The 14976-nt window shown below is 40.2% G+C and overlaps 1 protein-coding gene across 2 annotated transcripts; it reads right to left on the reverse strand.

Annotated features, from left to right (window-relative positions):
* Positions 1–269: 269 nt before the first annotated feature.
* Positions 270–14859, reverse strand: MEIKIN (meiotic kinetochore factor). 2 transcript variants are annotated; one of them, XM_069773131.1, is made up of 12 exons: positions 14532–14859; positions 12788–12875; positions 12450–12525; positions 11359–11419; positions 10527–10670; positions 9971–10090; positions 9709–9748; positions 8401–8462; positions 7485–7579; positions 6961–7146; positions 5285–5408; positions 270–3788 (listed from the first exon to the last, which is right to left on the reverse strand). In XM_069773131.1, exons 1-12 carry the CDS (start codon positions 14713–14715, stop codon positions 3742–3744), a joined length of 1227 nt encoding a protein of 408 aa, XP_069629232.1. In that variant the 5' UTR covers positions 14716–14859; the 3' UTR covers positions 270–3741. The 2 variants fall into 2 exon arrangements, with proteins under 2 accessions (XP_069629232.1, XP_069629231.1); XM_069773130.1 differs by having other exon boundaries at positions 270–5408.
* Between the last annotated feature and the right edge of the window lie 117 nt (positions 14860–14976).

A 14976-nucleotide genomic window follows, 5' to 3' on the forward strand; every position in this document is an offset into this window, starting at 1 on the left:
AACCTAGAAAAATCCAGCTCCTGCCCCTTCCTTCCCTGTACCTGAAGTGATTCTCCCAGAGCAGTAACAGAAATAGCACAGCTCAGATGCACTCGATTCAAAACCTACAGGGAAGGTGGACCACCCGCATTTGCAAGCAGAGGAAGCCATCACTACAAATAAAACATCCGTCTACAAAGTAGTATTTAGGACACAATACCCAGCAGGTGAATCCAGAACAAGTATATAAGCAAAAAGTGTGATAGGCTTCGTAAAATCAAAAGGATCGGTGGATTTTTGCAAAACTCTTTATTAGTAAATGTTTAAATGAAATGGAAACACTGGTTACAGTTAACAGTCTCTTTCAGTGGCTCACTGTTCAGATACAACACTACTAGGAAGTTTAATTAAGGACTGACAAAACTGACTCATCTGCTTTCCCTAGAAACTGGAATTAAACTAAAACAGTGTATGATGTAAGATTAAATTAAGCAGATTACTTTTAAAAGGCGTAATTTAGTACATGTGTAACATATCTATACGATTCCTCACAACCATCTGTAGGAACTTTGTTCTTCATCTACTATAAGTTGAAGATAATTCTAACAGAAAATAGGAATTGATGTTTAAATGCATCTTTTTCCCCTTGTTCTGTAGGGAAGATAGATATGCCTGCCTGCCAGATTTACAGATGACAGACCCTTACATCCTTTCACCATGTGAAAGCCTCCTAGCTTCAAGATGGGCATATAAATACAGTCTCAAATACAAAAAGTCCGCAGGGAACACTATGAAATAATAGAATTTTGTCCAGGACATACAACTTGGCTTTCCATAGTTTCACAATTTAAGGCAATGAAGATTCAGCTAATCTCAAGTGCATTGCAATTCAACCTGATGGAGTCCCTTTAAAAGCAAATAGTAACCTGTTCCAAAACTCCTAAATTAACAGCAAGTGATGCCGATAGGCTTGATTGACATACCTTAAATCGAGGGAGCAGAGGATGGACAGTAAGAGAAAAGGGGATAAATTAATCATCCATTTTCCTGTAAAAACCTCCCTGTAGGCAAATCTTCATACCTACACAAAGAACATGAATTTCAACTTGTGTGTCCATTCAGTACGCATTGCCTTGGGCCCCAAACCTCTGCTTTCTGTGTTTAGAGATTATAAATCAAAACAGAACTACTTGCATGTAAGCTCTTAGTACACCTACCCCTATAGCACTCCAGTGCAAGAAGCAAACATCTTCCATCATCTCCGAGCACTTTAAGTCAAAGTCTCCTAGAACCACACTTCAGATAACACAAATAACCAAACAGTGTAAATGAAAAACCTCTAACAGATTCATGTATACATTTACTAAACACGCATCTGTTATGCACAATTCCTAGCGATAAAGTATTATCGCAGTTCTTGCATGGACTGACTCACTGTAAGCGATTCCATTCAAGCCATTAAGACTTCATCATGTCTAGGATGTGACAGAGCAGCCCTACTGACACTGAACAGATTTCTCTCCCAAATCACTGCACAAATAAGCTCTTCTGTACTACCCGTTAACTGGCTGTGACCCATAACCTTTATCCACTAATATGGAAGAGCCAGTTTCCACTTTGAATGAAATTTTATGCAGTCATTCTTCAGTTTAAAACCAAAACAGGGGAAAATGCCTTCCCTTTGAGAAAAGCAGAACAAGAGTAGATATTGTTGCGGCCTCAAAATGAGTAAAATTTCCTTCCCTGGGGCAGAGAGCTAGCCTCGTAATTAATTACACTTTCTCTAAGAGTCAGACAAAAGATGAAAATAAGAAGCAGCGCTTTCGTAACTGAAGGACAAGAGAGATTGTGGTTCGTGGTATTTCTGTCCTCCTGTATAGCCTCATCACATCAAGAAAAACAAAAGCAGAACTCGGCAATATTCAGGCTGCTACAGCCAACTCCACAGTTATACGCTGTATTTTCTCCTCCTGTACTCTCCAGTTAGTTTGCCAGTATTAGCCTGTTTCTTGTATAGAAACTACAAAATGGTTTGGGGCAAAATAAGTGTTTTTTTCCTAGGACTCCTAGAATAGCCTTACGATAAACACCTCTCATTCTGGACCATCCTTTACTTGAACAATCATGATAATCACAACTGACTACATAGATAACTTTCAATTTTGCTTAAAGCTACATCAAGGAGCTCACCTCTGTCTCCTAGGGGCTCTAGATTCTTGCATAATTACCAGTGGCTTAGTATTTGCAAGAACAAGGATATTGATAATTAGAAGCATACCCGAGAGGACTCCAAGGAGTTTTTGGCAGAACTCATTCTCCTAATGCTTAAAGGAAAAACAACTTAATGGCATAATTTTTAACCTTGAGCCATATAGTATGTTTATACAATACTTGTTCATAGACTAATCTAGCAGCATTTATTTGCACTTCCTTCTACCCCAGAGCAATGGGAAAAGGCTCAGGGTCTGAACTTTCTGAGGTATTTTCAAAGGTAGTCAAACTAATTGAAGTTGTGGGCTTCATAAGTCTTCCTGACATGCTCTTTTGCGAAATACAGAACTCCCTTCCAGGGCGTGAATGTTCTGGGTGATAATACTGAGAAACAAACTCAGACTTCAAGAGGATTGGAAAGCCACACTATCGGTTCAAAACATTGAAAAACTTCCTTTATGTCTACAGAAGAGTCTGAGTAATGAGTGTTGTAGTGAGAATGCTTTAAGGATCCAAACTACTTTACCTTGCAGTGAATTCAAGTAGAGAAAAACTGTGCTCTTGTCAGTGTTCTGAGGCATTCAGCACACTGCCAAAGAACGACACTTATGGATTAACAATCCACAAGTGGATTGAACTGGAAGCACTGGGAATCTAACTCATGTGCCACATAGTGTGAGCAGTAACCTCAAGATCCAGAATGCCAATATCCAGGTCTTGAGACAGTTCAGCTATAAAAGTTTTTTTTCCACCCTTGTATTCATGTAAGGCACCTACTTCCTCTGCACAAGTCTGAAGCCACTAGAAGAAACAACCACAGAGATAGGTGATATCCCAAAATAACTGAGATGAAATGGGAAGGACTCCGAGATGACAGTGGTTGGGCAGTGGATGTGCCAAGAATGGTGACAGTGCTGACCAGAAAAAGTTAGCTTGCAGTGATGGTAGGGTGAAGATGATCTATATTCATGTTTAGAAATCAGGTTACAGCAGAACCCACAGAGTCCTGTACCTCCAAAGTTCTGCAGACCTAAGCATTCAGGGAGTTTAATGGCAGCGTATTACTGACTTCTGAGTCCCTGAGAGTACGTGAATGCTTTACATACCCATTTCCAGGATGCAGTTACCTTTATAAACAGTGTTAACACTTCTTAACTCAAGTAGAGGTCACATCTTTAGATGCTAATGCTACTAGAAAAATCTAGAAATCTTAGCAGAGCGAGAACCAGAAATAATTCCATTAATGCAATTTGGTCTGCTGTTCTTGAGTCACACTTTTTTAAAACCTAAACGAACTAAGAATCATCTTTATGGAATCCTTCCAGAACAATGCCCAGAATAAGATCTAGTTGCTTGTACAAAACAATTTAATATTAAGTACTGGAGTAAACTACTTACAAGCTTACTGCAAAGCATTACACTAAATTTCAAATAATTTATGTGCCAAAAAATTACAGCCATTAATTACTGGTTAGTAGTTCTGTTTCACCTCCCTGCCACAGTAGCAAGACAGTTATTTCTTCTGTTGACTCTTGCTGAAACCCAGAGGTCTCATCTGTGTTTACAGTAGATCCAATTTTTGGTACTCGTAATAATATCTGGGGAAAAAAGTGGTAAGTTAAACACTATCAGTAAAGTGGCACATTCTCAAGTGTAAGAGAAAGCTCATTGATCTGACGAGCTGTTTAGGTGTTCAATAGATACCTATGTCATCATTTGTTTGGAGGAATCAATCTTGTATATCAACAGTGAGAAGAGAACAATAGTTTTGAGTATGTACATTCCTAGTAAAAAAGAGCATCATCTGAGAGACTCCTTGAGCAGAGATGAAAACATCCAGCATCGAAAAACACCACCACCACCTTTAGGCAGTCTAATTCCTGATCCCCAGGCTCCTCTAGAAGAGCAGTAACAAAACCAAACTTTTGTTCTGACAACACTTGCTGATTTCTGAGATCTACTTCCCTACCAAGTACAACCTATGTTCTGTATTACCACAACTCTCTTGGGCACATGACTTAACATCCTTGTTCTTTGATATGTACAGAAGCATCAAATGATTGCCATTAACACATACACACACATAAAAACACTTTCCTGCATTCTAGATACTGTATGTAACTCAATCTGTAATAAAGTAGGAGAGTATTTGGACCCAAGAGACTGCAATTCCATTAAAAATTTGTGTATATTCAGTATTTTTGAAAGCTATTATGCTTATGCAGTATCTCTGTATTAAATTAATGCAGCATAAATGACAAATGTAACTTGCAGAAAACTTGCAGACATTGTCTATAAAGAACTACTTCAAATTTAGGAAGACACATGCCATCCAGTGGCAGACTAAGAAACTTCAAGAGAGATCAGAAAGGGAGGAGATTCTACCTGTACAGGAGCGATGAGATTTGTACAGAGTTCTCATTTTTGTTTAACAAAAGTCTAGGAAGTGAGGAAAGGAGCTTCCCCTATGTTAAGAGTCTCAGGAGGAAAAAAGCAGAAACCTTTAGAGAGAAACTGAAAATCTTTAAAGAAAAACATACCCTATTACTACTTGAACTACTTTCAGGGGGGAAAAATACTGGATCCCAAAGAGCTCAGTTTAGCTGAGCAAATATAAAACACGCCAATGGCTGAAAGTTGAAGTCAGACATATTCACCGTAGAAATAAGGCACAGAATAATAATTTACTAAACAAGCTGCTATCTCTTCTAGGGAGCCTCCGCACAAGCAGTATGAGTGAAGCTCAAAGTTGTGTTTAGAAGCAACTGGAAGGGGTGCAGATATTCCCAGAGTTACCCCTTAGCACCTTCTGGCCTTAATGATCCAGCCTATGAAATGGCTAAATCGTATTAATTCCTATGATAAAGACCCTTGGAGGAGACAACATTAGTGTACTTTGTTAGCGAAGTACCGTTGCACAAGAACACTGTTAAGTCAGAAATTTGAAGTTTTCAGCGTCTTTTACTCTTTAGCCTTGTGATTTTTCCAAATAGCCAGACTTTAAAAAAAAAAAAAACACAAACAAAAACAAACCTTTAAACACTCAAATAGCCAGTTACCATCTGCACAGTGAACCAATTCTGTATTTTATTACCTTCAGGCACTCCTTTGGGAAGCCAGAACGCTTCTGTGTTAACTGGAATTTGGTGAAGCCTGGAGTGCCTCTGGCATGGTGAAGTTCTGACAATGGAGCAGATTTCTTGCCTGCTACACAGAGGCTGAAAAGATTAATGATATTTTATTCATACAACTATTTCCATTGAAGAAATATTCTTCTATCTTTCTTCTAGGGAAATTAGACATGACATGCAGATTTCAAGGGATGGCATTAGAAAACATTTAAGACTACTTGTGTACACTTAATATGCTATCGGAAAGGGTGATAGAAAGCTGCAAAGCTTAAACATTCTCTTCAGCTGTTTGTAATACTGTTAGGTTTAGATATATAGTACATTACATACTAGCATGCCAAAACTGGATTTAAAGAGTGCAATAAAATTAGAACATTAAAAATATTATTTTCTTCTGGACTTAGAGGAATACTTTCTTTTTCTGAGCTCAGAGATGCAGGAACAATTTCTTCTGAATTTACATACAGACCTCTCGTGTTCAGGAATAGGTCTTCCCCAGGTGAGGCTTTGCACACTGGTGACAAGCTAAGCTACAGCTCCGTCAAAATACAAAACATACAGCATAACCGCCCAATTAAGTAATAGATAACAATTCAAATTGGCCAACTCCTGTTGGCTCACACAGAAGATGTTCTATTGCTTCAAAAATATGATTTAGGACTCCAGTGATTCCTGTCTCCAGCCTCCAACAAGACCCTGATGTTTTCTATTAATCTAGTATCCATAAACTCAAGTATGCTTGTAACAACACTAGGAAAGCCCAGTATGTTTTCCTGCGAAATAATGTGGTGCAAAATTAAGCAGTCTTTCTACTGTAACAGTTTCCCTTTTTCTCAAAAATTTTACAGTTTGCCAATTCAGTTGGGAGCTATGGCATGAAATCAACAGACATCACTTCTATTCCTCCAGAGAGAAGTGGTAGTACTGTACTGCCTTTACTGATAAAGAAATCAAACTGGCATTTAAATATCAAGTTTATTTGTATCGAAGGGGTAACACAAGTAAGGCTACTAGGTGCTGTTTTTACATTAGAAGATGTTGTAAAAAATAGAAAACAGATACCTAGGTTTTTTGTTGTAGTTTAACTGTCTAGCTAATAGAATTTAACAAGTAGTTTGTTGTGCAATTTGTATTGTAGCCTGAGGATAGCCAGAATTGGACTGTGCCATGAAGAATGATTTATTTGGTTTTAGACAAAATCTAGCTCTGCAGGCTGAGAATAACCAAGATTTTTTAGGGCTTTCTTTTCCTCTATGATCAGCATGGTGGAACTCATTTGCAAACAAAACTAGAGAAGAATTCAGTATCAGTTTCAAATTCTTTGCTGTTTCTTGTTAGTCCTACAGTATTCCCCTAGTACACAGTACTATTTATAAGAACTCTATTTAGAATTGCTAGTAGTTTTTCGGGTTTAAGTACTGAATTCCTGTCATCCACTGTTTTTTGGTCTTACAGTCTCCAAGACAAAGAATCAGTTTACTGCAGCACAGAACACACACATTTCAGGTCCCCTTCACAACTAGGGGATAAAGCACTTCCTACCACTTCTCATATTTAATTAAAACTTCTGTCATGATTCAAAACTCTTACTTCAATTTTATGCCTTTGCTAATTAGCAAGGCACAATGGCAATACTTACCACCACAGCATCTGTCTGTTTGGATTGCAGTACTTCTGCTGTCAACAACCCCACTGATTTGGCTGCAGTGTTTCCTGGGGCATCAAGCCGACTGAATGATGATGATGTACCTTCTTCTAATGCATTAGAATTTTTTTCTTTTTTCTTACACTTCAGCATTTTGGGTTTAGCAGTTTGATTGTCAGGCTAAAGGGTGAAACAATTACATTTTGTGTTATAAAGTGAATCTCTATAGTCTGGTAAGCACTAACAAAGAGACTCCCACAGTCATACTCAAGCTCTACACAACTGGTTTGGTACCACTGATACAGTCAGTCTGAAAAACAGTAAGCTTCGGGGGTATCCATGACTATTACTGCTATCCAGAGGCAGAGGCAAGCTACTGGCTCCCTGCCATTGCCCGCAGGCAGCCCTTTCAAGGGAACTACTATGCTTTGAGGTGGAGTCTTCCACCTATACAAGGAAGGAGCAAGGGAGCAAGTCACCTGTGTTACAACCTGGCTGATTTATTAAGGATCTTTCACCTTTCTTTCCGGTCCTAACGGTGAAGAACAGCGCATACCAGTTTTTAGGTCTGGAGTTCTCTCTCTTCCAGCTGTAATTTTACAGACTTTTTTTCCTGTGATAAATTTCCAACAAATTAATTAACTTTGAGACAAAGACCACGGCTAGTCTCCAAACCTATGTCTCACAGGATGGTTTTCAAAGAGGGATCATTCCAAAGCCACCCATGTAAACAGACTTCCTGCCTTCAATAAAATCCTCATCTCCCTCTCCCCACCAACAGGGCTGCTTTACTCCTCTCCCTTTCCTTGAGGAAACAAGGTTGCTTATTAATCTAATGTCCACCTGGCTGTTTACTGCTAGACACACATACTGTGAGAGCAGAGGAACTGCATAATCACAGCAGCCTTTGCCACTGGCAACTTCTGCTGCTACTACAGTCCAAATTAAGCAGGGGAACATTATGTGGTACCTGGGCCACAGCCAGAATTGCATCAGTCACAGTTCAGAACTGTAGTTACATGAGGGACTCCTAAATAGCATTTGTGAAGCTGCTGTGAAATAAGTTCAAGTAAGGAGCATGACACAAACAGTTTTGTTCCTGGATAAGTTAAATAAGAAATGCTCACTTTCATTGAGCATCACAGGTGATGAAACAGAAAAATGCAGGGTTTGGGTTTTTTGGTTTGGTGTTTGTTTTTTTTTTGCTTTGTTTTGTTTTTTTCCTTCTCCTAACATGTTAATTAGAACCAAGTCTTATTTACAGGGAAGATTTTAAATTCACACTTTCCTTTCTAGACACAATTGAGCTTAGCCTGTGCCAGGAGGACAAATGACCCAGTGGAAGACTGGTTCTGATATTCTGCCATCATTTAAGTTTGGGTAGGATATTCTGTTGTCTCACAGCTAGTACAACTGCTTCATGTCATATTTTACCTGCCAGAGTAGTTGAAACACTTAATGCTGAAGAACTGTAATTGGAATTTGATGGTCTCTTTCTAGGAGAGGAAGAAAAAAAAAGTGAACAACTATTCTGAATAAATGGTAACATTCAAAAAACCCAATGTATAAGGAAATCATAGGAAAATATAGACTGAGTGAAAAGGGATAAAGTTTATTTTTAAAAATATTGTTACTGAGTTACTTCATCACACTTTACAGTTATTTAATAGTTCATCAAGTCACACAGCTTATTCTGAAGATACTTGCAATTTCAGACCCACAGAAGACATTCACTACAGTAAAGTACTCAGCATTGAAGCATACCAGGACAGAACATATTTAAGGAGTATGCAGCAGAAAATTAGGTTCACAAGAAAACTGAGATTGAATTGTGTAGAGACCTGTAACACTGTAGGATTGGTATAAATGAGTTATGAATGGAAATGTCTGCATGTAAGATTAAACAGCAGCAAAAGGGTTAAAAGAAATTATACTGTTCCTAGAAAAACACTCATGTTACTCAGATTTTTATGTCAGGACCTGAAGGCAGCACTAGGACAAGGCCAACTATAGAAGACCCTTCACTGTGATAAAACCACACCACAGATGACTTGTTAGGATGTCACATTTTCTTGCTAACAACAGGAGGGTGACAATAGGGTCACAGCATATCACATACACCATTCTGCTTCCTCCTAGACATGTATTCCAAATAAGAAAAAACTGACAATGGGCAGCAAGCTGGCCCAAGATTTATGAAGACTGAAGTCAGCAAGATTCTGAAGCAAAAGAGTGCCCCATGTAAGCTGATGATTCCTAAAGAACATAAAATATCTGCTCAAAACCTAATTTTGTCCCGGGCAAGCACAGAACGCCAGAGACTTGACCGCAGGTACCCTTCATACTCTGTACTGCAGAGGCAATCCTGGCCAGACTGCCTGGGCACACATATCCTGCTGCCTGTGACTGAATGAAATCCAACAGAGTTAAGTGCAATTGGATAACAGCAACTTATTTAGGGATTTTGTAAATAAACATCACCTTCCTCTTCCACAAAATCCTTCACTGAGTTTTCTTACATTCATTTCCCTACAGCTGCAAGACCAAAACAAAAGTCTGTAAGGCAAACTCTTAAAAGACTTAATGCACCAATTTCAAAGTTAGTGAGGACGCAGGTAGCTGAAACTCAACAGAAGTGTTTGCAGGATCAGAGGCTTATTCATACTAGCCTTTCTTTTAAATATCATTCAAAAGAAAAACCTGAACATTTAGATGCATCAAAGAGTCTGATTTGCAGATTACCTTCTAGTGTTTTGGTCTCGAAAATCCTCCCACACAGGTTCTAAAAAACATAAAAGCTAAACTTTAGAAGCTAAGCAGACCAGACAATATTTTAGTGCACACTAAAGTATAAAGCAAGACATTAGAAGCAAACACAGACCACTAACAGGGAGCTGTTCCCTGTCATGCAGGCATGCCATCATTACATACTTTATACAGGTTCCTTGCACTAGAGTTAAATTTCTTTATGCATATGTTCTGAAGCATTGTAGAAAAGACTTACCTAATATTGCTGAAAGATTTGAGATCTGCGGCATCTTATCTATGGTCACTGCTTTGCTGGAGTCCAGGAGAGTAGAGTTCTTGTACTTGCCAGAGTCCTCAGAGTAAAAATTACTTCTTTCTGGACAAAAAAGATGTAAATGCAAGCTTCTGGCGATGAAATTCATTGAGTTATTAAATTTGTGACTGAACTGAAAGCAATCACATTTGCAAGACAGGAACTTTAAAGCAAAGTGAAAGCATTGTCTCGGCTCAAACAGCTGCAGAAAAGTTTGGGAGGAATTTGGCTCAAAACAGGTTTGTTGGTCATCCCCAATAAACAGCTTGTGTCAACAGGGAATACTTTAAATTTACAGTATGATTCAAATTACACCAGGACCTGATTCACAGTGGATTGCAGGACCAGATATACAGATCCCATGTTAAGCACAGGTTGGCTTATAGCAAAGATCTGACCCGGTGAGTCACACCAAGAGAGGCCACTAGTCTTTCTATTATAGATAGTCCGCCCACATTTTCTACATCAAATAAAGCTCAAAAAAACCCAGAAGTCTCACCTGAGCCATCATCTCTGAATGTTTCAGGGGATGGGCAACTGTTCAGGCTGTCACTAGTACCTGCGTTATAATCTGCAGTTGAATCTACATCTAAACACTCTAGGAGAAAGGTTGAAACACCTGTGGGAAGAGTCATTCCTGTACCTAGAGAAAGAGACAAAAAAGGCAGCTACCAAAATAAAGTATCATCTTGTACAAAGCATCAGGATTTCCTTATCTAAGTCTCATTCCTGTGATGAGCTAAATATTGTCAAGTCGGTATCTTATACCACTTCATAATACAATTAAAGAAACAAATAAACAAAGGGCATCCTGAAGGCCCATTTACACTACTATAAGCTAACAGAAGACACCTTCCATGCCCAAGGCTCACTAGAAATACCTGAAGTATTTAGCCTTTGATAAGGTAATTGTTAGTCAGGTTTGTTTTCAGAAGGACAAACTGTTTAGGCACAAGCATTTAAAAATGCAGATTTGAGTAAACTGAAGAACTCACATCAGCAACTAGTTCTGTCAATGATAAAACCAAGTTCATGTGGTTTTCAACAGGCTGGACTCAAGACTGTCTCAGGTCTTGTAGGTCTCCTATCCTGTTTGTGCTGCTGACAATCAATTCATGTGAACCTAGCCACATGCTGGAATAAGAGGCAGAAGTCTAGCCAGTGGTCTCAAAACCTGTACTTTCTAATGTCACGTGGTCAGAACAAGTACAAGAACAGCACACCAGTGCTTTTATAGAAATACAATTAAAATTATGTAATTAATTTTACATTTAGTTTTATACAGATACAAAAATATATTTAATAATATAATGTATTGCCATCATACTCACTTGAAGTCACTTCAGCATTTTTCAAACTTTCTTTACTTTCAGAGTTGATTATCAGGGATTCCTAAAATCAAATGACCAATACAAACAACCTGAGAAAACTGGATGTAGACAAAGAAATGCAATTAAATGTATTCCTACATTAGTAGATGCTCAGAAACTTACTGTCTGGTACTCTACCACTTAAACTTGCTATTCACAGTGTAATTTGTACCAGGGTGTCTCATGCATCATTAACAAATCTGCGATCTGACTTATAGTTCTAAAATTCATAATGAATACCCAATCATTTGATCCTACAATCTTTGCTGGATGAGACTTCCAATGAAGGCTACTGACATCAACTGAAGTTATGCATAAGATAGCAGCAGAGTAATGAATTTCCTTGGGTTTTTTCCTTTTTTTTTTTTTTTTTAATAGAGGGGCCCAATTCATGCTGCTCACTTTCAGAATCCTAGACAATTTCTATAAATACAAACAATTATGTTGTGTACATAATGTATTCTATGAAACTAAGCATTTGCAGGAAACGTAAATAATTGCTGGACTCTAAATAAGCGCTAACATTTTAAAGAAAAATAGTTTTACACCAATATCACTGGAGTCCTTTGCTATAGCAGATTTCAGTTCAAACACACCTGTTGAACTATTTTCTCACTACTGCAGTATTAACTGTCCTGTAACACTTCTGCTCAGTCATCTCAAAATACTTTGTTCCAGTTTTACTAACATGAGGAAGAGCGCAACAGTGACTTGCCAAAGGTCTGTGTCTGAACTAGAAGTGCGCAATTCTCTGGAATCACACTCTAATGAGATATCTTCCACACAACACAACTGCTATGACCTTTCCTCATTAAGGATAATTAGTATTGATGTTTTCCCATGCTACCAATAGCTCCAACAGCTTTTATTCTGGCCAAAGACACAGGAAAATGTCACCAAAATACAGGACCAAGTTCAGTCTCAAAAATGATCACACACACATAAACATAACTCACAGCAAATTCTACTTGATTAGAAAAAGAATTTAATATGTCACATTTCTTTATCTACTAGTAATTTATGGAGGATAAAGAGCAAGACAGCATTCTCACCTTCAGCAGCACAGTGCTTTCTTCTATTTTCTCTTTTTTTCCAAAGTCTGTTGTTTCTTTGACATTCACTTGATTGCTGCAGTTGAAGAACAGAGCTGAGCTCAATACACAGAGCTACACTGTTCTAGAGGAAGGGGACAAAAACTACAAAATGTCTTCATGAGGTGCCAACAGTCTGACAAGCATCAGTTTACTGATAATGCAGTCTGATAATAATCACCTGATCATGCAGGTGGTAATTCAGACTGCATATCTCCAAAAGACATCTCATGCAGGCAAAACAATATTAATGATTAGCTAGTGTTAATAACGGTGTATTTGAATGAGTTCTAACAGACCTTCGGCTACATGAATAGCTCACTTCAGTGACTTCAGAATGTTCTTTAATTTTTGGTAGGGTTTTCACACTGGACTTTCTCTTCAGGCCTAGAGAAGAATAAGTAGTTCAGTAGTTTTAGTTTTAATATTAGAATTTAGATGATTATTTCTAATAGGGCACCTTTAGCTGTTTCCCCTCTTCAATGCCCACAACAATTTTTGACCCTACTACCACAAACAGTGTAAAGTCTGAATTTGCTTTATTATTTTTACCCAAGCTTTTTTTCAAGCAGTATATCAGCAAGACAAAAAAAAGAGCAGACTTCAAGAACTACTTCAGGTGTTTCAGAAACCTGCTGATTAAAAGGAAAAAGAAAATACCTTGGAAGTGACCTTTAGGTAGGTTCAAAGCAGTTTGAGTCTAAATCAGTTTTAAATGGAGTTTATGAGGAGTATCATAGGAATTTCTATATAAACTGGTCCTCACTGTATGTAATCCCAAAGGCTATGATGACACAATTACTTAGGAACCTGAAAATTTCAGGGATGTATTTTCTTACTCTAAAACCAATTTTATAAGTTGTTTAGCTTTGTTTTATTTTCAGTGGCCAGGAGCTAGAAACAGCCAAACTTTCTTGAGTTACGCTTTTATGACAGCAAGTTAAAAGAGCATCCATCCCTATGCCAAGAAATGGGTCTGAAGTACCACATTTCCTCAGGACTGCAGAGAGCCCTTTAGCTGAAACTCCCTGGGAGTTCAGGACTGGACAGTGTATGAGCAGGACTCATCCCTTTCCCTCTTTCTTCCAAGCATATATAAGTAGGAAAAGCAAACAGTCCTCAGGGCTGCTAGTTGCACCCAGTTGTGTATGCAAGAGTACTAAACACCTACAAGAGCACAAGTCAGCAGAGCAGGATCAAGACAGAAGCTAATGTTCATCGTACCCTGTAACAGTAAAGTCTTACCTTTAAGTTACCAAGATCAGTGTGGGACCAAGACATCCCACACTGGTCTTCCCCATTTACTTTAGCAAGCCACACTATTAATGTCAGCCTTTACTTGAATCCCATACCTTTTCCTCAGACGGCGTTTTTTTTATTTAAGGTCTCCAATTCTTAACTCTGAGATCTGCTAAACCGCATTCAACAATGAGGCTGTTCCCTTCGAGGCACAACTTTATGCTATTTTTCAAACTATCCTGTCAAAGGCGGGCAAGGGTTTTTCTTGCCATTGCTGAAGGAAATTATTAGATGGGGGGGGGGGGGACGACACACGACACACCTTACACAAAAGGAAAAACACTTTTTATTACTAACTAACAGCCAAAACAGAGGAAACAGCCCTGTTTCCAGATCAGCTGCCTGCTTTCTCCATGCCATAAGGGACATGGGTAACAACAAGCTGCTTCCCAAGCTCACACAGGACCACCTCGGCTGGACACAAAGGCTGAGAAACCCAATGCTAGACGGGCTGGGGTGGGGGTCACTGAAGCCACACAAGATTTATCAGACCGCTACTGATAAGAACCTTCCCCGGAGGGTGGCTCAACCTGACCGGCATCCTTACCCGCTCCTCAAATTGCCCTGACAACACCAGTATTGGACAAAGCACAGCACGCAGCCCCCTCCCGCCGCCCGCCTTCGCCCTTGGCCCAGTCGCCTCCCCGCTGGTGCGGCCTCCCGGCCCGGCCCGGTCCCCGCGGTCGTTCCAGCCCAGCACGGCGGGGCCCGCAGAACGCCGCCGGCGGGAAGAAAAGCGCTTACTGCCGGCCTCCGGCCCGCGGGGACCCGCGCTCCCAAAGAGAAGCCGCCGACACGACTGGGAGACGCCGGCCCGCCTGCCGGCTCTGCCCGGGGGAACGGCCGCCCCCGGTAGCGGGGACGAACGGCGTTTCTTCCGCGGTGCCTTCCCGCCCTGGGCAGCGCTCTGCCAGCGGGACGGCTCCATTTCGGACCGCGTCTCCTCAGAGAGGCGGGAGGAGACAAATTAGGGCTGGGCTCCGGCTGCCCTCAGGGGACGACAACCGCCCGCTCCCCGCGGGCAGCGTCCCCTCAAGAACCGCCTCGTCCCCGCCGTTAAACCGGCGCCCAGCCCGCCCCACCCCGCATGCGCGGCGGCACCCACGGCCGCCCGCTAGGCGGCGCCATCACCCCCCGGCGCACGGCGGGCGGGGGCGCCGGGTTTTCCCGCCGCCCGCCGTGAGGGGAA

Source organism: Haliaeetus albicilla, chromosome 27, assembly GCF_947461875.1.
Source record: "Haliaeetus albicilla chromosome 27, bHalAlb1.1, whole genome shotgun sequence".
NCBI classification, from domain to species: Eukaryota; Metazoa; Chordata; class Aves; order Accipitriformes; family Accipitridae; genus Haliaeetus; species Haliaeetus albicilla.